This window comes from Myotis yumanensis, unplaced genomic scaffold (assembly GCF_028538775.1).
Source record: "Myotis yumanensis isolate MYYU_CA2020_CCGP unplaced genomic scaffold, mMyoYum1.0.hap1 SCAF_2, whole genome shotgun sequence".
Taxonomy (NCBI): domain Eukaryota; kingdom Metazoa; phylum Chordata; class Mammalia; order Chiroptera; family Vespertilionidae; genus Myotis; species Myotis yumanensis.
This window is the reverse complement of record NW_027223753.1, coordinates 27,340,146-27,364,145: the sequence shown is the minus strand read 5'-3', so window position 1 is coordinate 27,364,145 and position 24,000 is coordinate 27,340,146. Positions and strand designations below refer to the sequence as shown.

At 40.7% G+C, this 24,000-nt stretch overlaps 1 protein-coding gene across 2 annotated transcripts in view; it reads right to left on the bottom strand.

Moving 5' to 3' along the window:
- The window catches only part of GPBP1L1 (GC-rich promoter binding protein 1 like 1), a 48,920-nt gene extending 24,920 nt beyond the window's left edge, over positions 1 to 24,000 (bottom strand). Inside the window, exons 1-4 of one of the 2 annotated variants that reach the window (XM_070404857.1) lie at positions 23,903 to 24,000; positions 4,971 to 6,003; positions 4,036 to 4,149; positions 168 to 297 (exon numbers count right to left, since the gene is read on the bottom strand). In XM_070404857.1, the coding sequence (XP_070260958.1) occupies positions 168 to 297; positions 4,036 to 4,095 (190 nt within the window). In that variant the 5' untranslated portion in view covers positions 4,096 to 4,149; positions 4,971 to 6,003; positions 23,903 to 24,000. Of the gene's footprint in view, positions 1 to 167; positions 298 to 4,035; positions 4,150 to 4,970; positions 6,004 to 23,382; positions 23,509 to 23,902 lie in introns of those variants that run through there. The other variant, XM_070404856.1, reaches the window with a different exon arrangement.

Genomic DNA, 24,000 nt, shown 5'->3' with positions numbered 1-24,000 from the left:
AATATAGTTGAGAACATAACGTTAGAAAGCCAACATAGTTGGAGTATTTAACTGAGAACTATGCTTAGAAAAGATTTTAATTTCAAGATTATGGACATGCACCCTCATGCTGGGCTTGCCCCAAATGAGTAGCTTAAATATAAACATGGAAGTTTGCCATGGCTCACCTCCTGTAGTTCGTAGAGGTCCATTGTTAAAAAAGCCATCAGAGGAATTATGTCGACGACGGCTTACTCCAAATCTACCATCTCCTCGGGGTAGGTGCTCTGCGTGTTTTTCAAAGGTGGCTGTAGGTGACTAAGATGATAAAGAATAGGGAAACAAACAGTAAGTAGATGTGTCTTTCTTAGGTTTTGTAGTAGGCTTTTAGAAAACAAGAAATGACTGTGGCAGAAACTGCCATTATGAGAATACTAGTGTCCCAGTGCATGGATTCGTGCACACTGAAAGGAAATTAATTATAAGAAATACATATATATGTGTGTGTGTGTGTGTGTGTGTGTGTGTGTGTGTGTATATAATTTTTGTCTAAAGTTTTACATACGTCTCCTTTTTCCCTGATTGACCACCCCTGCTCCAGCCATTCCCAACCCAGGGAAGCCCCCACCGCTCCAGTGTCTGTGTCCATTGGTTATGCTAATATGCATGCATACAAGTCCTTTGGTGCTAATAAGAAATATTTTGATATCGCTATTTGCCCTTTCTCTATAATAGAAGTGTCAACCAAATTCATGATTGACAATGACAGATGGAAATACATGTGTGCGACTGGCGCCAGCAAGAGCTTTATATGTATCACGCATGCGTGAGTCAACTTAGCCTTTTATATATATAGAATAAACTTGCACCCCAACTTCTCTCTCAGGTAATTGTCAGCAACACAGCAGTAAATATCAACAGGGAGCAGATTATTATTGTAGATCACGCAGGGAGAACAAAGGGTAAAGTATTTAACTGCAGCAGTGTTTGACTATATTCTGCACAGTGAGAAAACCTGAAGTCATTTTCCAGGTCCACCATTTCTTCTTCTTTTCAGTGGGGTCAAGTTTCTAAGCTTTCTAAATCTCCGTTTTCTGGCTGATGAAAAGAAAATAGGATTTTACTGAGTCTCCCATCTACCTATCCAGGACTTCTGTGAGAATCAAATGAGATGAAGCACGGGAAAAGGCTTCATAGACATTTGGTTGAAGTGTGAAATGTTTGCAGCTGGCTATAAAGCAAGTTGCGTTACTCGACTGAAGAAACTGGATGGAGGCTAGTCATCGCTAGGGAGAGGAAGCCAGGTGTTGCTACGTGATGTCATTACCCGGCGCCCATAGCCACCGTTTCCGGGCTGGGCTGGGGGCCGCATTTTGCACCATGTGGTCTCGGCAACGTTGGCTGCAATTTGGTGGGCTGTTGCTCCGGGTGGTGGCGGGGCCTGTGTCCCACTTGGGGGAAGCCGAGTGTTGCTTTGTGGGCACCAGGTCTGCAGTGCCATTTCTCGGTGCGCGTCACAGCAGCGCCTGCGTTGAGCGTCTGCCCCTTGGTGGTCAGTGTGCATCATAGTGACCAGTCGGACAGTCGGACACTTAGCATATTAGCCTTTTATATATATAGGCTAAAGGCCTGATGCATGAAATTCGTGCAAAAGTAGGCCTTCCTTCCCCCAGCTGCCGGCACCAGCTTCTCTCTGGCATCCGGGACCTGGGCTTCCCTCCAGCCACCAGCAGGCACCTGGGACCTGGACTTCCCTCGCAGCTCTGGCTTCCCCTGGAAGGATGTCCGGTCTCATTAGCATATTATGCTTTTATCATTATAGATAGGCCATAATAAGGGTACCACAAGGCCTCTTAGTCAAGAGAGGGCCTAGGTTACATACTCAATCATTAACTCATTTACACTATCCCAGAAGGAAAGAAAAGGCAGCTACTTCAATTAATCACAAAAAACCCTGCCAGGCACAGCCAGTGTAGCTTAGTGGTTGAGTATCAACCTATGAACCAGAAGGTCCCTGTTTGATTCCCAGTCAGGGCACATGCCCAGGTTTCAGGCTTGATTCCCAGTGTGGGGCATGCAGGAGGCAGCCGATCAATGATTCTCTCTCATCAGTGATGTTTTAACTCTCTCTCTCCCTTCCTCTCTGAAATTAATAAAGATCTATTTAAAAACAAAACACAGAACAACCTTGCCAGAAAGAATAAGTCCCAAAACTTCACACTTAAAAATATTAAGTTAATCTCGCAATAGGAAAGAAAAATTAAGATGTTTCCTTAAGCCCTAACCGGTTTGGCTCAGTGGATAGAGCGTCAGCCTGTGGACTGAAGGGTCCCAGGTTCGATTCCAGTCAAGTGCATGTACCTTGGTTGCAGGCACATCCCCAGGAGGGGGTGTGCAAGAGGCAGCTGATCGATGTTTCTCTCTCATCAATGTTTCTAACTCTCTATCCCTCTCCCTTCCTCTCTGTAAAAAATCAATAAAATATATTAAAAAAAAATGTTTCCTTAAAAAAATTCTAAACAGATTATTTCTATAAATTATTTCAGACTGGAGGAGTGGTTTAATGCCCACCTTTGTAGGACACTAACAACGACACAAAGTTTTTATCCTCCTATATAATAAAAAGGCAGTATGCAAATTGACCCTAACAGCAGACTGACCAGAATGACCGCTTGACCAGTCACTATGAGGTGCACTGATCACCTCTTGGTTCCTTTCCCTGGCCGGCAGGCTCTGATCGTTCGATGGCAAACGGGGAACCGAGGATGGGTGGTGGGGGATGCAGGTAGTGTTAGGCCAAGGCCCCTGCCCTGCCAGTTTCCCCACACACAGAGGGTGACCCACAGAGGGGGCGGGGCCGGCGATCAAGCGGGAATGGCTGACCTCTCAGTCCCTTCCTCCGGCCGTCAGGCTCCTATTGCCCGATGGCAAACGGGAATTGGGGTGGGTGGCAGCGGGGGGCGGGGCCGGCTTCGGGCAGCTGGTGAAGATGGCCCTGATTGCAGGCCAGGCCTAGGGACCGTACCCGCGCACAAATTTCGTGCGCCGGGCCTCTAGCAGTTTTATAAAAGACTCATTTTCAAACATTACTTAATACTTATAACAGTACTATAATTTGGCATCATCCTCATTTTACTCACACATGAGTAAAGAAGTCAGGAAGAATTAGTCTTTGAAGTCACACAAAAAAGAAAGCAGTTTATGAAACAATTTTACAAATGAACTGTAATGTCCCTTCCTATTCCAAATAATTTTATCCTATGACATTCTTTAATCTCAAATGATAGAGACCAAAGTCTAAAAAGCCATTTGAAATATAGATATATTTGACAAGGGCTTATAGGAAAACTACAGGTTGGGGCATAGACATTTTTACATCTAATTTATTAATATTTTCACCAATATTTGGTATTGCCAGTCTTTTTTATTTTAACCACTATAGTGGGTTACAACAATTTTTCTCCTATTCTTTTTCTAGAAGTTTTATGGTTTTTAATTTCTGCGTTAAATTACCTTGGCACTTTAGTAAAAAATCAACTGGCTACATATTTAGGACTATTTTTGAATTCTCTATTCAATTCCATTGCTTTAATATGCCCATCCTTATGCCAATACCACACAACTTTGCTTACTGTAGCTTTATTAAAAATACTGAAATTTGCCCAGCTGGTGTGGCTCAGTGGTTGAGCATCTACCCATGAACCAGGAGATCACTGTTCGATTCCGGGTGAGGGCACATGCCTGGGTTGCAGGCTCTATCCCCAGCAGGGGGCGGCGGGGCGTGCAGGAGGCAGCCAATCAATGATACTCTCATCATTGATGTTTCTATCTTCTCTCCCTCTTCCTTCCTCTCAGAAATCAATCAATCTATCTATCTATCTATCTATCATAAATATAAAATAGAACAAAGGTAATTAGTCTGTGAAAACATATTTGAAATCCTCTGGCAAAGCTCAAAATCCAAAAACACCTAGACTGTAAAACCGAAGCCATAGACAAGTTGGGCATGAAAAAAACCCTGGTATTTGGGTAGTTACTATAGGAATGGACCATTACCTTAACTGCCTGTGGTGTTGAAAAATTTAGCCAAGCAGGAACAAAGTCATGCTGCGCCATTTAGGTCCAGTGTCTCTTTTCAGCAAGGTGAGGCATCAACCTCATGGCCAGGATCTGAAAATGAGAGAACTCTCATCATTTATGCTTGCAAGATCTTGATACTAATGTGTAAAGGAGTTTGTGATTACTTAAGATCCTGCTCTTTACAGAAAGACCTGCCCTCTGAGTCTGTCTAGATTACTAATCAGAATCCATACTTCAGAGAAGTTTTAAACAAAGAAATGGTCTGTGAATATATATCCATGAAAAACACACATACAAAAAGTGACCTAGACCTGGAAGGTTATATGAAAAAAGCTAATGAATTCTTGAGTTATAGCAGAAGAACCTTAAGAATAAACATTTATCCCTGGCTGGTTTGGCTCAGAGGATAGAGCATCGGCCTGTGGCCTGAAGGGTCCTGGGTTTGACCTGGTCAGGGGCACATGCCCGGGTTGGGGGCGTGCAGGAGGCAAAGAATCAGTGATTCTCTCTCATCATTGATGTTTCTCTCTCTCTCTCCCTCTCCCTTCTTCTCTGAAATCAATAAAAATATATATTTTTAAAAAAGAATAAACATTTACTCAAAATTACAGATACTTATAAAAAGAGATTAATCTCCTTTCGGTAACTTTTGGCAAAACCAGTAGGGAAAAAAAGGCAGTAAAAAAATCTTCCTAGAGAAGGAAGATACAACCTTTCAAGAGTTTTATTTAGTTCACATTTTAATTTCCTCAAACACAACTATCATCAGTTTTTCCTGAAAGATCCATTATTGTCTCCAAATCACCCTACTGATATTTTCCAAAATCAAATACACCAGAAAGCAGTATATCTTCCACGATACATATACACACACAGTCTTCTTCCCAAGTTAGACATAGGAGAATATTTACCCCAGAGTGTAACCTCTGTGGTCCTGTTTCCTGAACTCCTTGAGTCTGCCAGCTGGATTTCCCACGAGGTTCTCGTTAGAAGGGTGCTTAATAAGGCTGACCAGCAGCACACCTTATGATGAAGCACAAAGAAGCCAGGCTCTGTGTGGATCACTCTCTCAGTCCCCTCAATTGCTCATCTTAAACTACCTAGTTCCTGACGCGGTTTCCAAAAGGGAAAAGGGGGAGGGGGGAGGGGGAGGGGAAGATAAAAAAAGTATTTGTTACATTTAAAAATGGGGGGAAGGGGAAAGACCTATGTCTATGTTCACCTCATTCAACTTCCTTGAGTGATGGCTCTATGATGTTGTTTAAATAGATAATACATGGATATTTGCACAGTGAGTACAAACACTGTTCATAACAAGGGCATAACTAGAAAGACAGGTGGACTTGCAAGGGCAAATAATGTCATCTAAGTGACAGATCAAAAATATAATATTAAAGAGCTATAAAAGGTCTTCTGAGCATTCAACTCCAGTGGCAAAACATCCACATGAAAAGCCCTTAATTTACAAATCTCATTATTCTTACACAGCTGCTAAAAATAGTGTGCAGATATGTATTTATATTTGTTTTATTCTTCAAAATCTAAGGATATAAGAAATCTTGTTAAAAAAAAAAAATCAGACAGGAACTTGATATACTTTTCCCTCCAAAGAATAGCAGCTTTCAAGGCAAATTTCTTGGTATAAAGCTCCCAAATGTATCTTCTATTTCTTTGGTCTTCACTATTCATATATTCACAGCAAAATTAAAACAAGTAGAAAGATGAGGGTTAAGGAGTAGTCAAGGAGAAAGACAGTTCCAAAGTGAGGTTTTCTTCTCTGCAGTTTTCTGTATTTCACTTGTTTTGCCCTTTCCTGAAGACTGAAATTGAGCTACTGGAAGGTGATGTGAAGAATCTTCTATTGTTTCAGTAGAGAAGTCATTTATTATTTTGGATCCATATCCATCATTATTCAATAATTTAAAAGGCCACAGGAATCTAACACTATAAAAAAAAACAAAAACAAAGTAACATTATCACAAGGCGAAATCATTATTATATATAATTGCTAAAATGAGACAATCAAATGTTCAATCAAATAAAGGTCCTTAGGAGTCAAAACTCTTAAGTCTGATTTAGACATTAATGTGTCACCACTTATAACAACATAATAAGCTGGTTATAATTCTAAGAATTTTAGAAAAGCCACCTGAAGAGAGTCTGCTTTAAAAAAAATCTTCACCCAAGGATATGTTTTCAATCATTTTAGAGAGAGAGGAAGGAGAGAAAGAAACATGGATGTGAGAAACATCGATCAGTTGTCTCCCGTATGTGCCCTGATCGGGAATCAAACCCACAACCTTGTCCCAATCAAATGAATCATTCGGCCAAAGCAAGAGCTCTTTTTTATATAACCATTAATCCAATTAGCTATCAAAGGAATTCAGAAATGCTAATTATGTCCTGGGTTTGATTTCCAGTCAGGGCACATACCCAGGTTGCAGTTCAATTCCTAGTCAAGGTGCATGAGGGAGGCAACCGATTGATGTTTCTCTTTCTCATTGATGCCTGCATGTCTGTTTCTCCCTCCCCCTACTCCTCTCTTTAGGTCAATTAAAAAAAAAAAAAGGAAATGCAAATTAAAGTGTTAGATTTATACATAGAACAGCTAGCTTGCTATAAATAAATGGTCGAAGAGCCATAGAACTTGCTCATTTATTACCACAGTCATCATCTATCTAATTATTCAGGCTAGTAAATACCTCCATGGGGAAATAAAGGGAAAGAAATAAAAAAGATCATGGGGTGGGGGGTTCAATTTTATCTATAATACATTATTTCTTAAGTTGAGTGATGTGTACATGACTATCCACTTGTTCTCTACACTTTTTTATATACTTGTAATACTTAAAGAGTAGTAATAGAATAAGCATATATGAAGTTGGGTAAATGATTTGAATAATGTATTTTATAAGTTGAAACACATATACATGTAAACATACATATATATCAATCATCCAGAGTATATCTAGTCCTTCAGCAAAAATGGACTAGCCCTAACCGGTCTGGCTCAGTGGACAGAGCGTCAGCCTGCGGACTGAAAGGTCCCAGGTTCGATTCCAGTCAAGGGTATGTGCCTTAGTTGCGGGCAATTTGCCAGTAGGAGGTGTGCAGGAGGCAGCTGATCGATGTTTCTAACTCTCTATCCCTCTCCCTTCCTCTCTGTAAAAAATCAATAAAATATATTTTTAAAAAATGGAATAGTCATAAAAACTGACCTTACACTAGTTGTTTCAATTAGTTCCAAAGAATAAAACACCCATGTTCTCTAATCACATTGAAAAATTAGAAAATGACTTTCTCTTGCAGTTCCCTCTCCTTCTCCTTCCTAATGAAATCCTGTCCAAAGCCATTAGGTGGGGTCAAGCAAGTTAAGGATCTCTTGGTGGCAGAGGAGGTGCTACAGAGACCCAGAGCAGGGTGTTGGGGCCTAACCAGATGTGAAGGGTGTCCATGTGGGGTGGAGAATGGAGAAATTTGTGTGTGTAAAGTAGCGGCACAGTGCAGGATGTCAGAACCCATTAGGCAACACAAGCAAGTGTCCCAGTAGGAGTGGGAACCTGAGTGGAACGAGAAGGGCATCCTGGCACAGGGATAAGGCCAAGCTAACTGAGGGCTTCCATGCAGCAAGGTGCCTTCACAGGTGTTCCAACTTGGGTGTGGTGAGAAAGGAATACTTTCAAGGGAGAATGTGATAACAGGAAGTTGGTCATATATTGGGAATTAATCAAAAAGTAAAAATATTAGGAAGCATGGGTGTCAGATTGCTTACTGTGTGAGACAGGAGGCAATGGTAAAGAAAATTTCAAAATAAATAGAGCAACAAAAAAACACAATAAATTTGCAATATTACAGCTAGGGCAGCCCTTAATAGAAAATAAGTTTTAAAAACACTTTTTAAGAAGACTAAAAACAGCCCAGCTGGCGTGGTTCAGTGGTTGAGCGTTGACTTATGAACTAGAAGGTCATGGATCCGAGTCCTGGTCAGGGCATATGTCAGGGTTTTGGGCTCGGTCTCCAGAGGGGTGCATGCAGGAGGCAGCCCATCAATGATTAGCTCCCATCACTGATGTTTCTATACCTCTCTCCCTCCCTCTTCTCCTCTAAAATGAATAGAAATAGATATTAAAAAAAAAAAAAGACTAAAAAACAAACTGACCTAATAATCTAGATGATAGAAAGAATTGAATTCATGACCTTCTGGTGCACTGGCTGATGTGCTCCAACCAACTGAGCCACACTGGTCAGGGCACTTTTTATAATATATTATAAAGTCCTTTGGTGATGTCTTTTGGGGCTGTAACCATTTTTAAAGGCAGACTAAGTGAAGTGGCTTTTGTTTAAGTACTTTAATTGTGCCTTCTAATGCACTTAACACTTGCTTCTTCAGAAAGAGTTACAAATGTTATCTTAACTCCCAGCAGCAGGCCAAAAATTTGTTGCTTGTAGAATGTCCTTCTTTGAAACTCACATGACATCTAGCATGATGCCTTCCAAGTAGAAAAGATTCAAAGGTTTAATAAATTATAATAAAGCAAGGATGCAGAAAAATTGGAACCCTCTACATCGTTGGTAGAAATATAAAATGGTGCAGCTGCTGTGGAAAATATTTGGTGATTCCTCACAAAGTTATAGAGCTACCATATGACCTAACATTTCCACTCCTAAGTATATATCCAAGAGAAATGAAAACATCTGTCCACACAAAATTTTTAAAGTGAATGTTCATAGCAGCTTTAGTCACAATAGCCACAAAGTAAAACAACCCATTCATATATCCATCAACTGATGAATACATAAACAAAATGTCATACATCCATACAATAGAATATTGTTCAGCTATAAAAAGGAATAAAGTTCTGATACATGCTACCACATGGATAAACCTTGAAAACATTATGCTAAATGAAAGCAGCCAGATACACAAAATGACAAATATTACTATATGACTCCATTTATATGAAATATCCAATCCACAGCGACAGAACACAGATGAGCAGTTACCAGGGACTAGGGGAAAGGAAGTCTGAATGCTTAATGCATATGAGGTTTATGTCTGGGATAATGAAAAAATTCTGGAACTAGATAGTGGCAGTGATTGCAAAACATTGTCAAGGTACTTAATGTGACCAAATGGTACAGTTTAAAATGGTTATGATGGTAAATCTTATATTATGTGTATTCTGCCACAATTAAATAATTATAATAAATCTCTTGGATGTCAATAAAAACATTCAATATTAAATGTAAGCAATGCTGTATCTACTTCATTCTTTTTCAAGTTTTATCCAAGGGCTTTTGCTTTCTCCCTGCAATATAACAAAATCACCTGTATCTAAATACTAGATCCAACCATTCATAACTATTTGACTAATAATCAACCTTTTATTTTCTTTTTCTTTATTTCAGGGAGAGGGAGAGGGAGAGGGAGAGGGAGAGATAGAAACATCAATGAGAATCACCAATCTGCCACCTATTGCACACCCCCTACTGGGGATTGAGCCCCCCAAACCGGGCATGTGCCCTGATGGAATCGAATGACTTCCTGGTTCATAGGTCAAGGCTCAACCACTGAGCCACACCGGCAGGGTGATGATCAACCTTTTCAAAACCTATGACTTATTGGGCATTTCATATTCACCCCGTCAATCTATGAGGTACTTCACAACATGGCCTAATTTTACACCTTATAATTAAACTTATACTGCTAGTACAGACTATCCCTGACAAGTGCCTTATCTCAATCTTCTCTACCTTAGGTTTCCTTTACCACTCTACCTTGTGTGTATTTTGATCTCAATTGTTCTCATTTTCTCCACAGTCCACATCTACGACTACTGGTACCTACAACCTCTATCTACTCTGGTTTTATTCAACTAACAAAAACCATCCCCATCTCTCATCGAGTCTGTATTCCCTTTAGGTATTTATGCTCATTTTCCTTTAGTCTTCCTTAACAAAACTTCTATAGAGAGCAGAGTACACTTAGTGTTTTCATTTTCTCACTCCCCTATTTATTCCTCAATCTATACCAAATTACTTCCCTCCCACATATATACAGTAATTCAAGTTACCTCTATAACACCACTGGGGCTTTGGCTATAATATAGAGTACAAAAAAATAACCTATGGGAAAATAAAAAAGAACACAGTGTCTAATTTTTAATCATCTTGTAAGTGAATGTTCATAGCAGCTTTAGTCACAATAGCCACAAAGTAAAACTTTAAAATTTGGGACCATTGAGGAGAAAACCAAAAGAGTATAGGGACCCAGAAAGAAGTTCAGCAGAAGTGTATTTCAAGAAAGTAGGAATGATCAACTATATCAAATGCTATTAAATGATGGAAGACTGAGAACTGACCACTGGATTTAGCAGCATGTACATTACCAGTGACTATGCTGCATAGGGCCGCATGAAAGCCTGATTTGAGTGGGTTCTAAGGGACTGTAGATTGCAACACTCCTTTGATTGTTGTAGAACAATGAAATAGGGTAGCAGCTAGATCAAAGAAGTTTTTTTTTGGTACATTGATGGGAATGACCTAGTAAAGAAGAAAAACCTGATGTAGTTGATGAAGCTGAAAACAATGCCCTTGAGTAGGTGAAGAGTGGGATCTGATATGCCAGAGATTGGCCTTCAATGGCTTTGTTATTTACAGTAATAGTAGAGGGAGGCTGAATACCTGAGTACTACTACAATGAGAGCTTAGACCAGTGATGGTGAACCTTTTGAGCTCGGCGTGTCAGCATTTTGAAAAACCCTAACTTAACTCTGGTGCCGTGTCACATATAGAAATTTTTTGATATTTGCAACCATAGTAAAACAAAGACTTACATTTTTGATATTTATTTTATATATTTAAATGCCATTTAACAAAGAAAAATCAACCAAAAAAAAATGAGTTCGCGTGTCACCTCTGACACGCGTGTCATAGGTTCGCCATCACTGGCTTAGACTGTCTATTCTGATTGCAACTATCTTCTCAATGAAGTAGAAACAAAGTCCTCAGAATGGGAAGGAGCAAGTTTGAGAAGAGTTAGGGTATGAAATGAGAACTGGAGAGTGAATGAACTAAATACACTAGTTTCCCAGCACAGTAAGGGCCCACATTTGTAAGTTATCATGAATTTAAAGTAAGACCAGTTAGCATAGTTCTGTAGTTTAAATTACCTAGTCCAGTGGTCGGCAAACTCATTAGTCAACAGAGCCAAATATCAACAGTACAACGATTGAAATTTCTTTTGAGAGCCAAATTTTTTAAACTTAAACTATATAGGTAGGTACACTGTTATTAACTTAATTAGGGTACTCCTAAGGCTTAGGAAGAGCCACACTCAAAGGGCCACAGTTTGCCGACCACTGACCTAGTCCATCATGATGTACTCCCTGAACACACTGGCTCTTCTCTTGAAACCTGTATCCAACTCCCAAACTCCAATCCCAGTAAAACCCAAATCTTGGTTACTCTGTTCTATCACCCATGAAAGTTGTCAGTGGTTGAAGAAAAACACAAAACCATGCTTTTAAACATTTATCTACAACAAAACACCCTGACCAATACACTCTCAAAGGTCAGAAACTTGTGACTCACCACACTCAATGGCTTATACTGTTTACATGTTCCTGGGCCAATCCCATCTTAAAATCCCTTCTCTTGGTTTCTATGACACTGTATCGTTAAGACTACAGTTTTCAGATTTGGATTGCACCAAGCTATAAAATCTCAAAATGTTTCAGTGATACTGGCTGCCGATTTTATTTGGATAAGTAGAATGTTAGGAAAAGGATACGTCATATTAAAAAAGAAAAAGAAAAACTGTCACCCTTACATTGATAATATTCAAGAAGGGCTGGGGAAGTCTTTGTCAGAGAGCAGTGTGAATGGACTGCATTATGATATCCTGATCCTCTCCCTACCCTGTGATTACTTCTTTTCCCACGTTATCTTTTGCTCTGTCAATATAACAGCTACTCAAAAGCTCTGATGCAGCATTTTTTCTTGTTTCTTTGGAATCTCTTCACTCTCTCATTCACTTTCAAGCTATCAGTTCTCACCTGTAAGTGGGTGACTTAAATTCCTGCTTCATGAAGCATTATATCATGCACATATCTATACTCAAGCATCCATCATGCATTACTTTTACTTGTTTACATATTATATCTCCCCTACAAATGGGAATCACTTGATAGGGGTTAATAGCAAATGAGATAATCTTAGTATACACAGGATGACTGTTACGTAATAATTTAAGAGATGTTGACAATTACATCAATTAGTAGCTCCTTTATCTTCCTGTTCTTAAGAGCTCTTTGAACATTCCTATCCCTTCAACTGCAGAGTCCAAAACAGTAACTCCTGCCTATTTTCAGTTATTCACTCGTCCTAATATTTCCTTTTCAAATCTCATGAACTGAGAATACTACTTATGTTTAAACTAGAGGCCTGTTGCACGAAGAGATTCGTGCAATAGGCCTTCCCTTCCCTTGGCTGCTGGCACCAGTTTTCCTCTGGCACCCGGGACCCAGGCCTTCACTCTGGCTGGGCTCCGGCCAGAGTGGCCCCCCACCCCCCACAGGCCTCGCGGCTCCGCCGATCCCGGGGCTTGAGGCCTCCTGGCTCTGCTGATCCCGGGGCTGTGAGGCCTCGCGGCTTCTTGGCACCGGGACCGTGAGGACTCCCGGCTCCGCTGATCCTGGGACCGTGAGGCCTCGCTGCTCAGCTGGCTTCGGGGCCGTTTGGCTTCGGGGCCGTTTGGCTTCGCTCCATCGCTTGGAGCCTACGTATGCAAATTAACCACCATCTTTGTTGGTGGTTAATTTGCATATCACCCTGATTAGCCAATGGGAAGTGTAGCGAAGGTACGGTCAATTACCCTTTTTGTCTTTTATTAGATAGGATGTCTTTAACACTTTCACTTCCTCTAAAAGACTGAATAACCCTACAAGACTCTATACTCATTTCCTAACTGTCTGTATATCTGCTTCCCTCCTAAGTCCTCAATAAGGAAAACACCAGGGTTACTGGTAAGCCTGTTGCTTAATTTTTATTTAAAAAAATTTTTTTAAAATCTCCACCGGACAAGCAAGGAGGGGAAAAGTGATGGGGGAGAGAGTGTGATGTGAGAGAGACACATTGATTGGTTGACTCCTGCACACACCCAGACTGAGGGCATGGATCAGACCTGCAACCCAAGTTCATGCTCTTGAGTGGAAATGGAGCCTGCAACCCACTGGTGTGCAGGCCGACACTCTAACCACTGAGCAATGCTGGCCAGAGCACATTATGTAACTTTTTTAATCTTCATATTTGATACTTCAGCACAAAAAAGTAGAAAGTCGTTTTCTACTTTAGTATTTATTTTAATTTCAGAGGAGAAAAATCCTTATTTAAGAATTCATAAAGGACATGAAATGTGAGCAGGAATGAACCAAAAGGGCACATAAGACACCTTTAAGATTTTTTTTCACTATAGCATTTTCCCATTAAGAAAATACTTAATATCATAGTTATCAATATTGAGAAGTGAAACCTGCTATCATATATTTGGGTTCCAATAAACAAAAAAAATCTGTTTCTAGTACAAACTTGATGACAACAAACCTATTTGTCAAAAAATATAACTGGAAATTTTATGTATTACCCTGTCCACAAGAGATATGTATGTGATATGCAAGTGCTCTGAAATAATATAAAGCACTACAGAAAACATTACCTTGAATCACTCACAAATTTCTACTTTTAAAACCTCAGTAAAATCATGAGAGACTATTTCAAACCTATTAACCTGGCAAAAACTTCTGCAACTATCAAGTATTGATAAAGATGTAAAACAACAAGGAATTCTCATATATTGTGGGTGGAAGTGTAAACCTGTATAACCACTTTAGAAAACAGTTTGGCAAATATAAAGTTGAAGCTGTGAAACCTCTATGATCCACCAATCTTACACAACACAAGACAAAATACCCAGGCCTTTCTCCAAACAAATTTTTAAAGGTTGAGAACTACTGCTTTTAAGAATTGGGAGTAGATACAGAGCAGTCGGCCTGGGGACTGAAAGGTTCCAGGTTTGATTCCGGTCAAGGGCACATGCCTGGGTTGTGGGCTCAATCCCCAGTAGGGGGTGTGCAGGGGGTAGCCAGTCAATGATTATCCTCTCTCATCACTGATGCCTCTCTGCCCACCCCCCCCCCCTTTCCCTCTCGGAAATCAATGAAAAATCTATTTTCAAAAAGTTTATGCCATAGCCGGTTTGGCTCAGTGGATAGAGCGTCAGCCTGTGGACTGAAGGGTCCCAGGTTCAATTCCGGTCAAGGGCACATGCCCAGGTTGCGGGCTCGATTCCCAGCAGGGGGCATGTAGGGGGCAGCCAATCAGTGGTTCTCTCTCATCACTGATGTTTCTATCTCTCCGCCTTCCTCTAAAATAAAAATAAAATAAGATAAAAAAGAATTGGGATTAGATAAAAGGGAAAATTCTTTTTAAAAGATTACCTTTTAAAAAGACATTCATGGAAGTTTTTCACTTAGTTAGGAAACGACCCTATTTAAATAGAGGCAGTAACAAACAAAATCTTCTGGAGGGAGCAAATTGACAATTAAAAAAATTAGGGTCCTTGGTTGAAAGAAACCAACCGTATTTAGGTAGATTAAGCCAGAAAAGGAATTTATCAGATATAGAGAGTTCAGAGAATGAATGAGAGCCTCCTTAACATGGCAAACATGCAGAAACCAAGTAAAGCTTAGTCAAGACCACCAACCAAGATCACACCACAGGAAGAGCCTCAGGAAACTGCTCCACTAAAACTGCCACTGCCACCAGCCAATAGAATGGATTCTAAATTGTCCTTGCTTCTTTGCACCTATCCAGTCCTCAGTCAAGTATATTTGAGTGGCACAGCTACCAGGGGTCCAGGACAGAAAGTGTACGTATAAGATATGTGTATGTGTGTATACATACAAGTTATAGGCACACAGCCTTTCCAATTTCCTCCCTAAGAGTCACAAAAATGCAACACTGGAAAGGGGTTAAAATGATAAACAGATAAATGGAACAATCAAGAATCGCTTTAAAGCCCCATTAGTATAATGTACAGCATAAGAATTTTTCCAGTCTTCCCATTAGTAATAAACTTTAATGTGTATTTTCTTCTGCTTCATATTCCAAAAAACATTTCCTGAAAGTAATTTTACAAAGAAAAATTTTAAAACCTAAAATTTATAACCTTTCTCAGGTGTTTAATCTCCTTTCCAATATTTTGTCTTTCAAAGTCACAAATACTTGCTGCAACCATACTTAAACACTTATTATAGAAATGGAATTCACTGAAATCACAACAGTTCCAATAAGAATACTAGTAATATGATACATATGTAAATTTACTATCTAATGCAATCTGACACATTAAATTCTGGCTATAAGATTTAGATAACTATGTATTTATGCAAGTATCCGAAACTAAGGGTATAGAACCAGTAAAACTGTTTTACTAGCATTTGTCCCAAAAGTTATCAACTATACTACAAACAGGTTATTTAATAGTAACTTTTATCAAATATTTGCACCTACACTGGCCCTGAAAGGCTCCAAATTCCCTATGTATGTTAGTAAATAGTCTATTTGTCACATTAAAAAAACTATCGTTTTGAGGAGACCAAGATGGCGGCGTAGGTAAACACCGGAGACCACTGCCGCAAACAACCATTTCAAAAATACAACTAAAAGACTGAACGGACATCACCCAGAACCACAGGAAGGCTGGCTGAAGAGAGACTCTACAACTAGATGGAAAGAGAACAGCAAATCGAGGCTCAGAGGCGGCGCAGTGTGGAAAATACAAAGGTACCCAGGTGCGCGCGCAAAGCGGGCTGGTGGCTGAGGGCGCGGTTGTCGTTTTCCGTCGGGAGTGAGTCTCAGACTCTGGGCTCCAGATCCGGGCGAGTCTCTAGGGACCCAGACTCAAACGGGAGAAGCGGGATTATCCGGCATCAGTTGGAACCTGAGGGCAGCTTTCTCTCCGAAGTTTGCAGCGGCTGCCGGGGTTCTGAGAAGCAGAGCCTCTGGGAACGGGACTGAGCGTGGCCATAACTGCTCCCTCCGCCAGCCCTGTTGATCCCGCCCCGCCCAAACCCTGCGCACAGCCATTTGCCAATCGCCTCAGGCAAAGGCTGGATTAGCGCCTCCCCAGAAGGCAGACGTTTTCCATACAGCTGATTCCTATAGCCAATCGGCCTGGTGGTCAAACCCCTCTAGTGTTAACTACAACAATTAAGGCTTGGCTAGAACAAGACTGCGCACAGAGACCACAAGGGGGTGCACCAAGAAAGCATAAAAGATGCGGAGACAAAAAAACATGACAGAAATGGAGGATATGGAGCTAAGAATCGCAATTTTGAGGGCTTGCCATAAATTTGTGCAGAACCTCACGAAAACTAATGAGACCCTCGATGCTACGATAAAGAAATTAGAAAGTAAGCATACACGGACTGAAATAAAGAATATTATACCCAATAGCAGACCAGAGGAGCACAAGAATCAAACCAAAGATTCGACAAAAAACACCCAATTGGAAAAGCAAAATGAAAAAAGAATCCGAAAGTGTGAAGATAGTGTAAGGAGCCTCTGGGACAGCTTTAAGCGGTCTAATATCAGAATTATTGGAGTGCCAGAAGATGAGAGACAGCAAGATATTGAAAACCTATTTCAAGAAATAATGGCAGAAAACTTCCCCCATCTGGAGAAAGAAATGGACTTACAGGTCCAAGAAGCGCAGAGAACCCCAAACAAAAGGAATCCAAAGAGGACCACACCAAGACACATCATCATTAAAATGCCAAGAGCAAAAGACAAAGAGAAAATCTTAAAAGCAGCAAGAGAAAGAGGCTCAATTACCTACAAGGGAATACCCATACGACTGTCAGCTGATTTCTCAACAGAAACTTTGCAGGCCAGAAGGGAATGGCAAGAAATATTCAAAGTGCTGAATACCAAGAACCTACAACCAAGATTACTTTATCCAGCAAAGCTATCATTCAGAATTGAAGGTCAGATAAAGAGCTTCACAGATAAGGAAAAGCTAAAGGAGTTCATCACCGCCAAACCAGTATTATATGAAATGCTGAAAGGTATCCTTTAAGAAGAGGAAGAAGAAGAAGAAGGTAAAGATACAAATTATGAACAACAAACATGCATCTATCAACAAATGAATCTAAGAATCAAGTGAATAAATAACCTGATGTACAGAATGAACTGGTGATTATAATAGAATCAGGGACATAGAAAGGGAATAGACTGACTATTCTTGGGGGGAAAAGGGGTGTGGGAGATGCGGGAAGTGACTGGACAAAAATCATGCACCTATGGATGAACACAGTGGGTGGGGAGTGAGGGTGGAGGGTGGGGTGGGAGCTGGAAGGAGGGGAGTTATGGGGGGAAAAAAGAGGAACAAATGTAATAATCTGAACAATAAAGATTTAATTAAAAAAAAAACTATCGTTTTTATAACTGAGATTTAATAGTAGTGACTACTATATAAAAAGACATACATTTTTACTTCAAGTGTTTTCTCTTCTCAGTAATAAACTTTGCTTCCCACCCAAACATTACTTTTAAGTTAGAAGAGCAGACTCTGGATCTAGCTGGCTCGGTCATTTACTAGCTGTACAACTTTGGGCTAACAAGTTACTTCAACTTCTTTTTGCTTCAAATCCTTATTTATAATTTCGAGGTTGTTGGAAAGTTGATGATTAAATGGGTGAATATATGTAGTATTAAAAATAGTTGCCAGGATGTTTTCCCCTGAGGGAAAGAAAAGAAAAGTACCTGCCAAAAGTGTGTATTCAATCAGTGTTAAGAATAAAATGTTTAATAGATGGTGAGAATAAAACAATAGGGGGAAGAGAAAATTTCAGACCAAATACGCTGAGAAAACTACTCACTAGTACCCAAAACCAGAATACAAAACCACTGCAAACCCAGCATACTTAGCTCAATTTTTATAATACAATAAATATATACTAGAAAGAAAAAAAGGACAGGAAACAAACTATCTAAAAAGTTAATATTCAACGAGGTCGGAAGGGAATTCCCAAAAAGCACAGAATCACCTATGAAGTTAGCCTCCTGACTCCCCTTCCCCCAAAATCAATCTCAATCTAAGCTTCTACATCTAACTACCAATTTACAGGAAATCAAGAAAATCTAGAATATGAGAAACTCTGCAAGACAAACGACCTGGTTTCTTCAACAATGTGCAAAGAAAAAGAGAAGAAACATACAAATTAAGAGGCTTGAAAGAAAATCAGTCAATTACAGTGTGTAGGGCCTGGGTTCTGCTTAAAAACAAAAAACAAACAAACAAAAACTAGGAAAGTCAACAGAAACATTGAATCTAAGAAAGAAAAACAGAGCAAAAAACTCCATGTGCAATGATCTGTTCTGATTTCCCTCTATTGGTAAATGGATGTACATTAAAGATAATTTCAGACAATTTATATTTAACAATTATGAAGTGCTTGCTATTGTCAGGCATTGTTTTAAGAACTCTACAGATATTTTATTTGTTAACCTCAATAACCCTATGAGAAGGTACCACTTTCCCCATTTAACAGAGGAAGAAACAGCACAGAAACCTTACCTAAAACTCTCCCCAAGTCATAAAGCTGTCAAGTGACAATGCTGAGATTCAAACTCAGGCTATAAAGTTGGTACCCTTAATTACTATATCATACTATCTGTCTACATGATGTAGTGGAAACAGCTCTTTGGAATCAGATAAAACTCCCTGAATACCCATCTCTCCTTATGTCATATCAATTATTTATTTAACTTCTCAGAACCTCTGTACACTCACTTGTAGAAGAGAAGGGCACCATACATAGTTAAGGAATAGAGAGATTATATATTGGACTATATTATAGGCTTTAGCTTATGAAACCCACAATAATGGTTCTCACTACCCTTTCCATCATACCTGCAGAGACTAATTAAAAAGTCGAGCTAATAATTCATAAACACATAGCAGAAACACTGGAATAGCTCTACCTTTTAATTAACTAGCTAAAGAGCACCCAAACCAACTTTTCAAGATACTTATAAATATAAACTTTAAGAATAGCAATAATTCAAAAAGGAATATTTTACATAATAAAATTTAAACTTATAATGAGCAGAAACAAGAGTTTGCAATCTAAATTTAAAGTATAGTCAAACTTAAATTAATTAAAAAATTTTTTTGAAAACAAACAAAACTTATTCCACATAAATAGACCTACTGCTCAGAAATGTGCACTAAAATTTTGTTTATGCTGGTGATTCTTTAGCCTGATGTCTGGTTAATATAAGGCAAAATAGTTTTATCATAGAAAAGGAAGGTAGCCCTCGCTGGTTTGGCTCAGCGGATAGAGTAATGGCCTGCGGACTGAAGAGTCCTGGGTTTGATTCCAGTTAAGGGCACATGCCCAGGTTGCTGGCTCAATCCCCAGTAGGCTGCATGCAGGAGGCAGCCGATCAATGATTCTCTCTCATCATTGATGTTTCTATCTCTCTCTCCCTTTCCCTTCCTCTCTGAAATTAAAAAAAAAAAAAGTGTATTTAAAAAAGGTAAATTTAATTAATACGTTAAAAAATCAACTTGAGCCCTGACCAGTTTGGCTCAGTAGATAGAGCATTGGCCTGCGGACTCAAAGGTCCTAGGTTCGATTCCGGTCAAGGGCATACACCCAGTAGGGGGTGTGCAGGAGGCAGCTGATCAATGTTTCCCTCTCATCAATGTTTCTAACTCTCTATCCCTCTCCCTTCCTCTCTGAAAAAATCAATAAAATATAAAAAAAAAAATCAACTTGAAAGACAGCTATGTTGTTAAACTATGAATATTTTTGTGTTTATTTGTTATACCACCAAGTTCTTTGGTGGCAGGAAATGTTTTAAGGTCATCTAGGTATTCCTAGCACCCAGCATGCTGATACTGGCACCATACATAGTTCACCCTCTTGCAGTACTACTTCTTTTTTTTTTTTTTTAATTTATTGGGATTACATTTGTTAATTACATAAGTTTAAGGTGTACAATTCTCTAATACATCATCTGCATATTGCACTGTGTTCACCACCCCAAGTCATGTGCTTCTGCATTTCTTAAAAAGGAGAATAATTGACCTGTTCTGTTTAAAAAATGAAAAATAGCCCTGTCTGGTTAGCTCAATTGGTTAGAGCATCATTCCGATACACCAAGGTTGTGGGTTCAATCCCAAGTCAGGGCACTTACAAGCATCAACCAATGAATGCACAATTACTAAAGTGAAACAACAAATGGATGTTCCTCTCTTTCTCTCTCTCTCTCTCTCACCAAAAAAAAAAAAAAAAAAAAGATAAAAGAAAAGAAAAAAGCCCTAGATGTTTTGGCTCAGTGCATAGAGCATCAGTCTTCAGACTGAAGGGTTCCGGGTTTGATTCCGGTCAAGGGCACATGCCAGGGTTGTGGGTTCGATCCCCAGGGGGGGGGGGGGGGGCATGCAGGAGGTAGCCTATCAATGATTTTCTCTCATCACTGCTGTTTGTTTCCCTTTCCCTTTCTATCCCCCCCCCTTCCTCCCTCCCTCTTCCTCTTTAGGGAAAAAAAAAAGCAACAAAAAGAATTAAAAAATAAATAAAATAAAAAATAATTTGTCCAAAAGATCAATTAAAGGCTGATTATTTGCTTCAGTAAAGGAAAATAACTATTAGAATCCTTTAAATATATCTGCCTAGTTTATTTGAAATCACCTATAGAAATCCAATTTACATAACAATAGCAATATTTTACCTCTTTAGTTAAGATATACTTTTGGACAATAAACGATTAGCTGTGCTTATTGAACTATTGAAGTTTGACTATAGTCAGTTTTGTTTTGAGCAGACTTCAGCGGGAAATAAAATTCAGAATTTGATTAATAGTCATTTCTGAGGCAGTATTATCTATGCACCACATAGAATTTTTTACCAGCCATTTGAAAAACCATATATACACACACACCAAAATTTATCTTTTCTATGGACTACTTTTCCAGCTGATCCTTTAAAATTTTGTGTGTTCGAATCTTTCCAATAGCATAGGTTTAAATACTAGCTGGATGAGTCTCTGGGCTTTTTTTCCTCAACTAAAAAATGAGGGGTAAAACAATATTTACCTCATAGGAATAATAAAGTAATAAATGTAAAGCACTTCAAGGAGGAGTCAGTTCCTGGCACATTAGAGTTATCATTGTTATTAAGTGTATACACTTTAACCATAAAACATATGCAATCTGCTGAAGTCTGATTCAGAATTGTGTTTTATCTTTAACTGAGCATTTGAAAATGAATTTGTAAGCAGAAATGTGCCCCAGATCTCTTACTATTCCAAACTTATTAAAATTGTTGCATGTGCCCCCTCCTTAGCCAAGCTTTTAAACAGCCACTGATAGAGAAAACTAGTTGAAATCACTCAAAATAAAAAAAGCTTCATAACACCCCCCACCCCCCGCCAAATTTCAAGAGCTCTGATAGCATACTATCCAGCATCAATTGAAAGAATATATCACCATATACAAACCATTTGAGTACCCTGAAAAAAAAATTACAATAAGGTCGCATCTAACTTTACGGGGTCCAGTAGGAAACGATGACAAAAAAACCAAACTGACTTGTAATTTCTATAAAGCACTTTAAATGTTTTTCTTTTTTTGTAAAACCACCAAAATAAGAACAAAAAATCCTAAAAAATAAATGTTTGTATTGAAAGAATGTAGGAAGGTAAATTGACACTAACTCTCTCGTGGTGGGGGAGGGGAATGACAGCTTATTTAACTATTAATTCCAAAGTTCTCATTCACATTAGCATTTTATTATCGTTTAGGCAGATTACAATTCGAAACTCAAGCACCTTCCCAAACACTTAAGTTAACTGTTTCTGGTTTACATTCTCTGCCTTTTTGTTTTCAGTTATACTTCTGGATCTTAAAGTAAAAAAAAAAAAAAAAAAAAGCAAACAAAAAGACAGGCTTTTGTCTAAAAGGGCACAACCACCAGGCGCTCCACGGCTGAAGTCTGTTTTCACTTGTCTTCACTCCTCTAATGAACGACCCAAACTTAACAGCACGCAGGTTCCCTTTCGGGTTATGACACAGAAAAGACCTCGGAAAAGCCAGCGGCCCGGACCCCGGGGCTCGGCGCCCCGAGGACACCCGTCACTGTACTCGGGAAGGGATGACACGGAGAGCGACTCGTTACTAAACCAAAACATGAACCACCCACGGACTCCGTTTTTTCCGAAGCAATAAATCATATCAAAGAGCAAGTTATTTCAACCAATATGACAAACCAACCTCAGAGCACAAAGTTGGAAGATAAAATTAACACCACGGCACAATTTCAAAACTATAAGCAATGACAACACACAACCCCCGCACCCGCTCTTACGTAAACTTTTGGAATAAGCAAACTTCTTTGGCCTCACGTTTGTTTTCACCTACCGAGGCCTTTTCAAGATAAGACATCAGTTACAAGACAACCGAAAGATCAAAAGATTAAGCTGTCCCCGTAGGAGAAACAACTAAAAATTTAAGACGACTTAACGTATTTTAAGTTACCGAAGCTCAGGGCACTTCCCCAAGCTACAGCCATTTTAGATTCAGCGTTTCTTTTGAATTTCACCGGGGGTATGGGGTGTGTGTGTGTGTGTGTGTGTGTGTGTGTGTTAGAGGTAGATTTAAAACAGAAAAAAACAAAAACAAAAAAACCCCCACAAAACATCCTCCTCATACTTCAAGATCTACCAGCTTTTTTCCGAGGGTCTTGATGGTAGGCGCTCAATCCACGAAAACACCCCGCTGCCAAGGAGAACCAGAACGCTGGGGGTTAAAGGTTTTTCCCCCTCACACACACCGCATTTGACTAACACGATTATTTCCTCCTTATTTCCCTTCACTGGAAAAAAGCCCTTGGCTCTCCTCTAAGAAGAAAAGGAAACCCGTGAACCAAGTCACTCCACCGCCAGGCGGAGACGCCTGGAGAGGAGCCCGAGAGCCGCAGGTGAGCGTTGCGACCCGCAGACCCGAGTTGAAGCGGGAGCCCTCCGCCGCGGCGCCGCCCGCGTCCCGAGCCCACGCGCGGGGGGAGGTGCCCGGTGCCCACCGCACGACCCGCAGGCTCCGCTCCCCTGGCCCGGGCCCACCTCCACCCAACCACCTGTGTGAGAGCCGCCTCCAACTAGTTTCCACAGACGGCCGGGCAGGCAGCGGGCGGAGTCCCGCGCCGGGAAAACCCTCGCTCTCCTCCTGCCCCGCGGTCGGGAGCTCCCACTCACTGGGCAGCGGCCGGGCTGCAGCTAGGCACGCGACACCGCGGTGTCTGAGGACGCGTCCTCGGCTTCCTGGTCCCGCAGAGCTGGAGAGCCCACAACCATAACAAAGCTCTTCCCAAAATGGCTGCCCGGCCCACACTGCCCAGGAGGGGCCCGGCGGGTGGAGGGGGAGGAGCGACGCTCGGCCCAGCCCGCCCCCATTCAACACCGCCGCACACACACGCCCACTCCCAACGCCCACTAGGGACGCACGCGCACGCGCCCTGCTCGGGTGACCCTGCCGGCGCCCCACGCCGGCAACGTTCGGGGCACGTGAGCGGCGGTTATTCCCGGCCCCGCCCCCAGCTCCCTCCGCCTCGACCAGAGGCGGGGCCCGCGGACTTTGGTGCCCCCCCCCTCCTCCCCCGGCTCAACCCTAGAGCCGGGACGCGTGTCAATGAGTGTGTGGGGGTGTGTGTCTGTGTGTACCCGCCTTTCCCTGCTCCTTCGTTCTTCACCCTCCCACACCCCGTCCCCAAATTACCTCGACAAGGACTAGCAAACCCGTTTCGTAGGGGCGTGCGTTTGCCGACCCTCCCTTCCCCACCTTCCGCTCCTTCGCGAGCGCGTGTCGTTAAGACT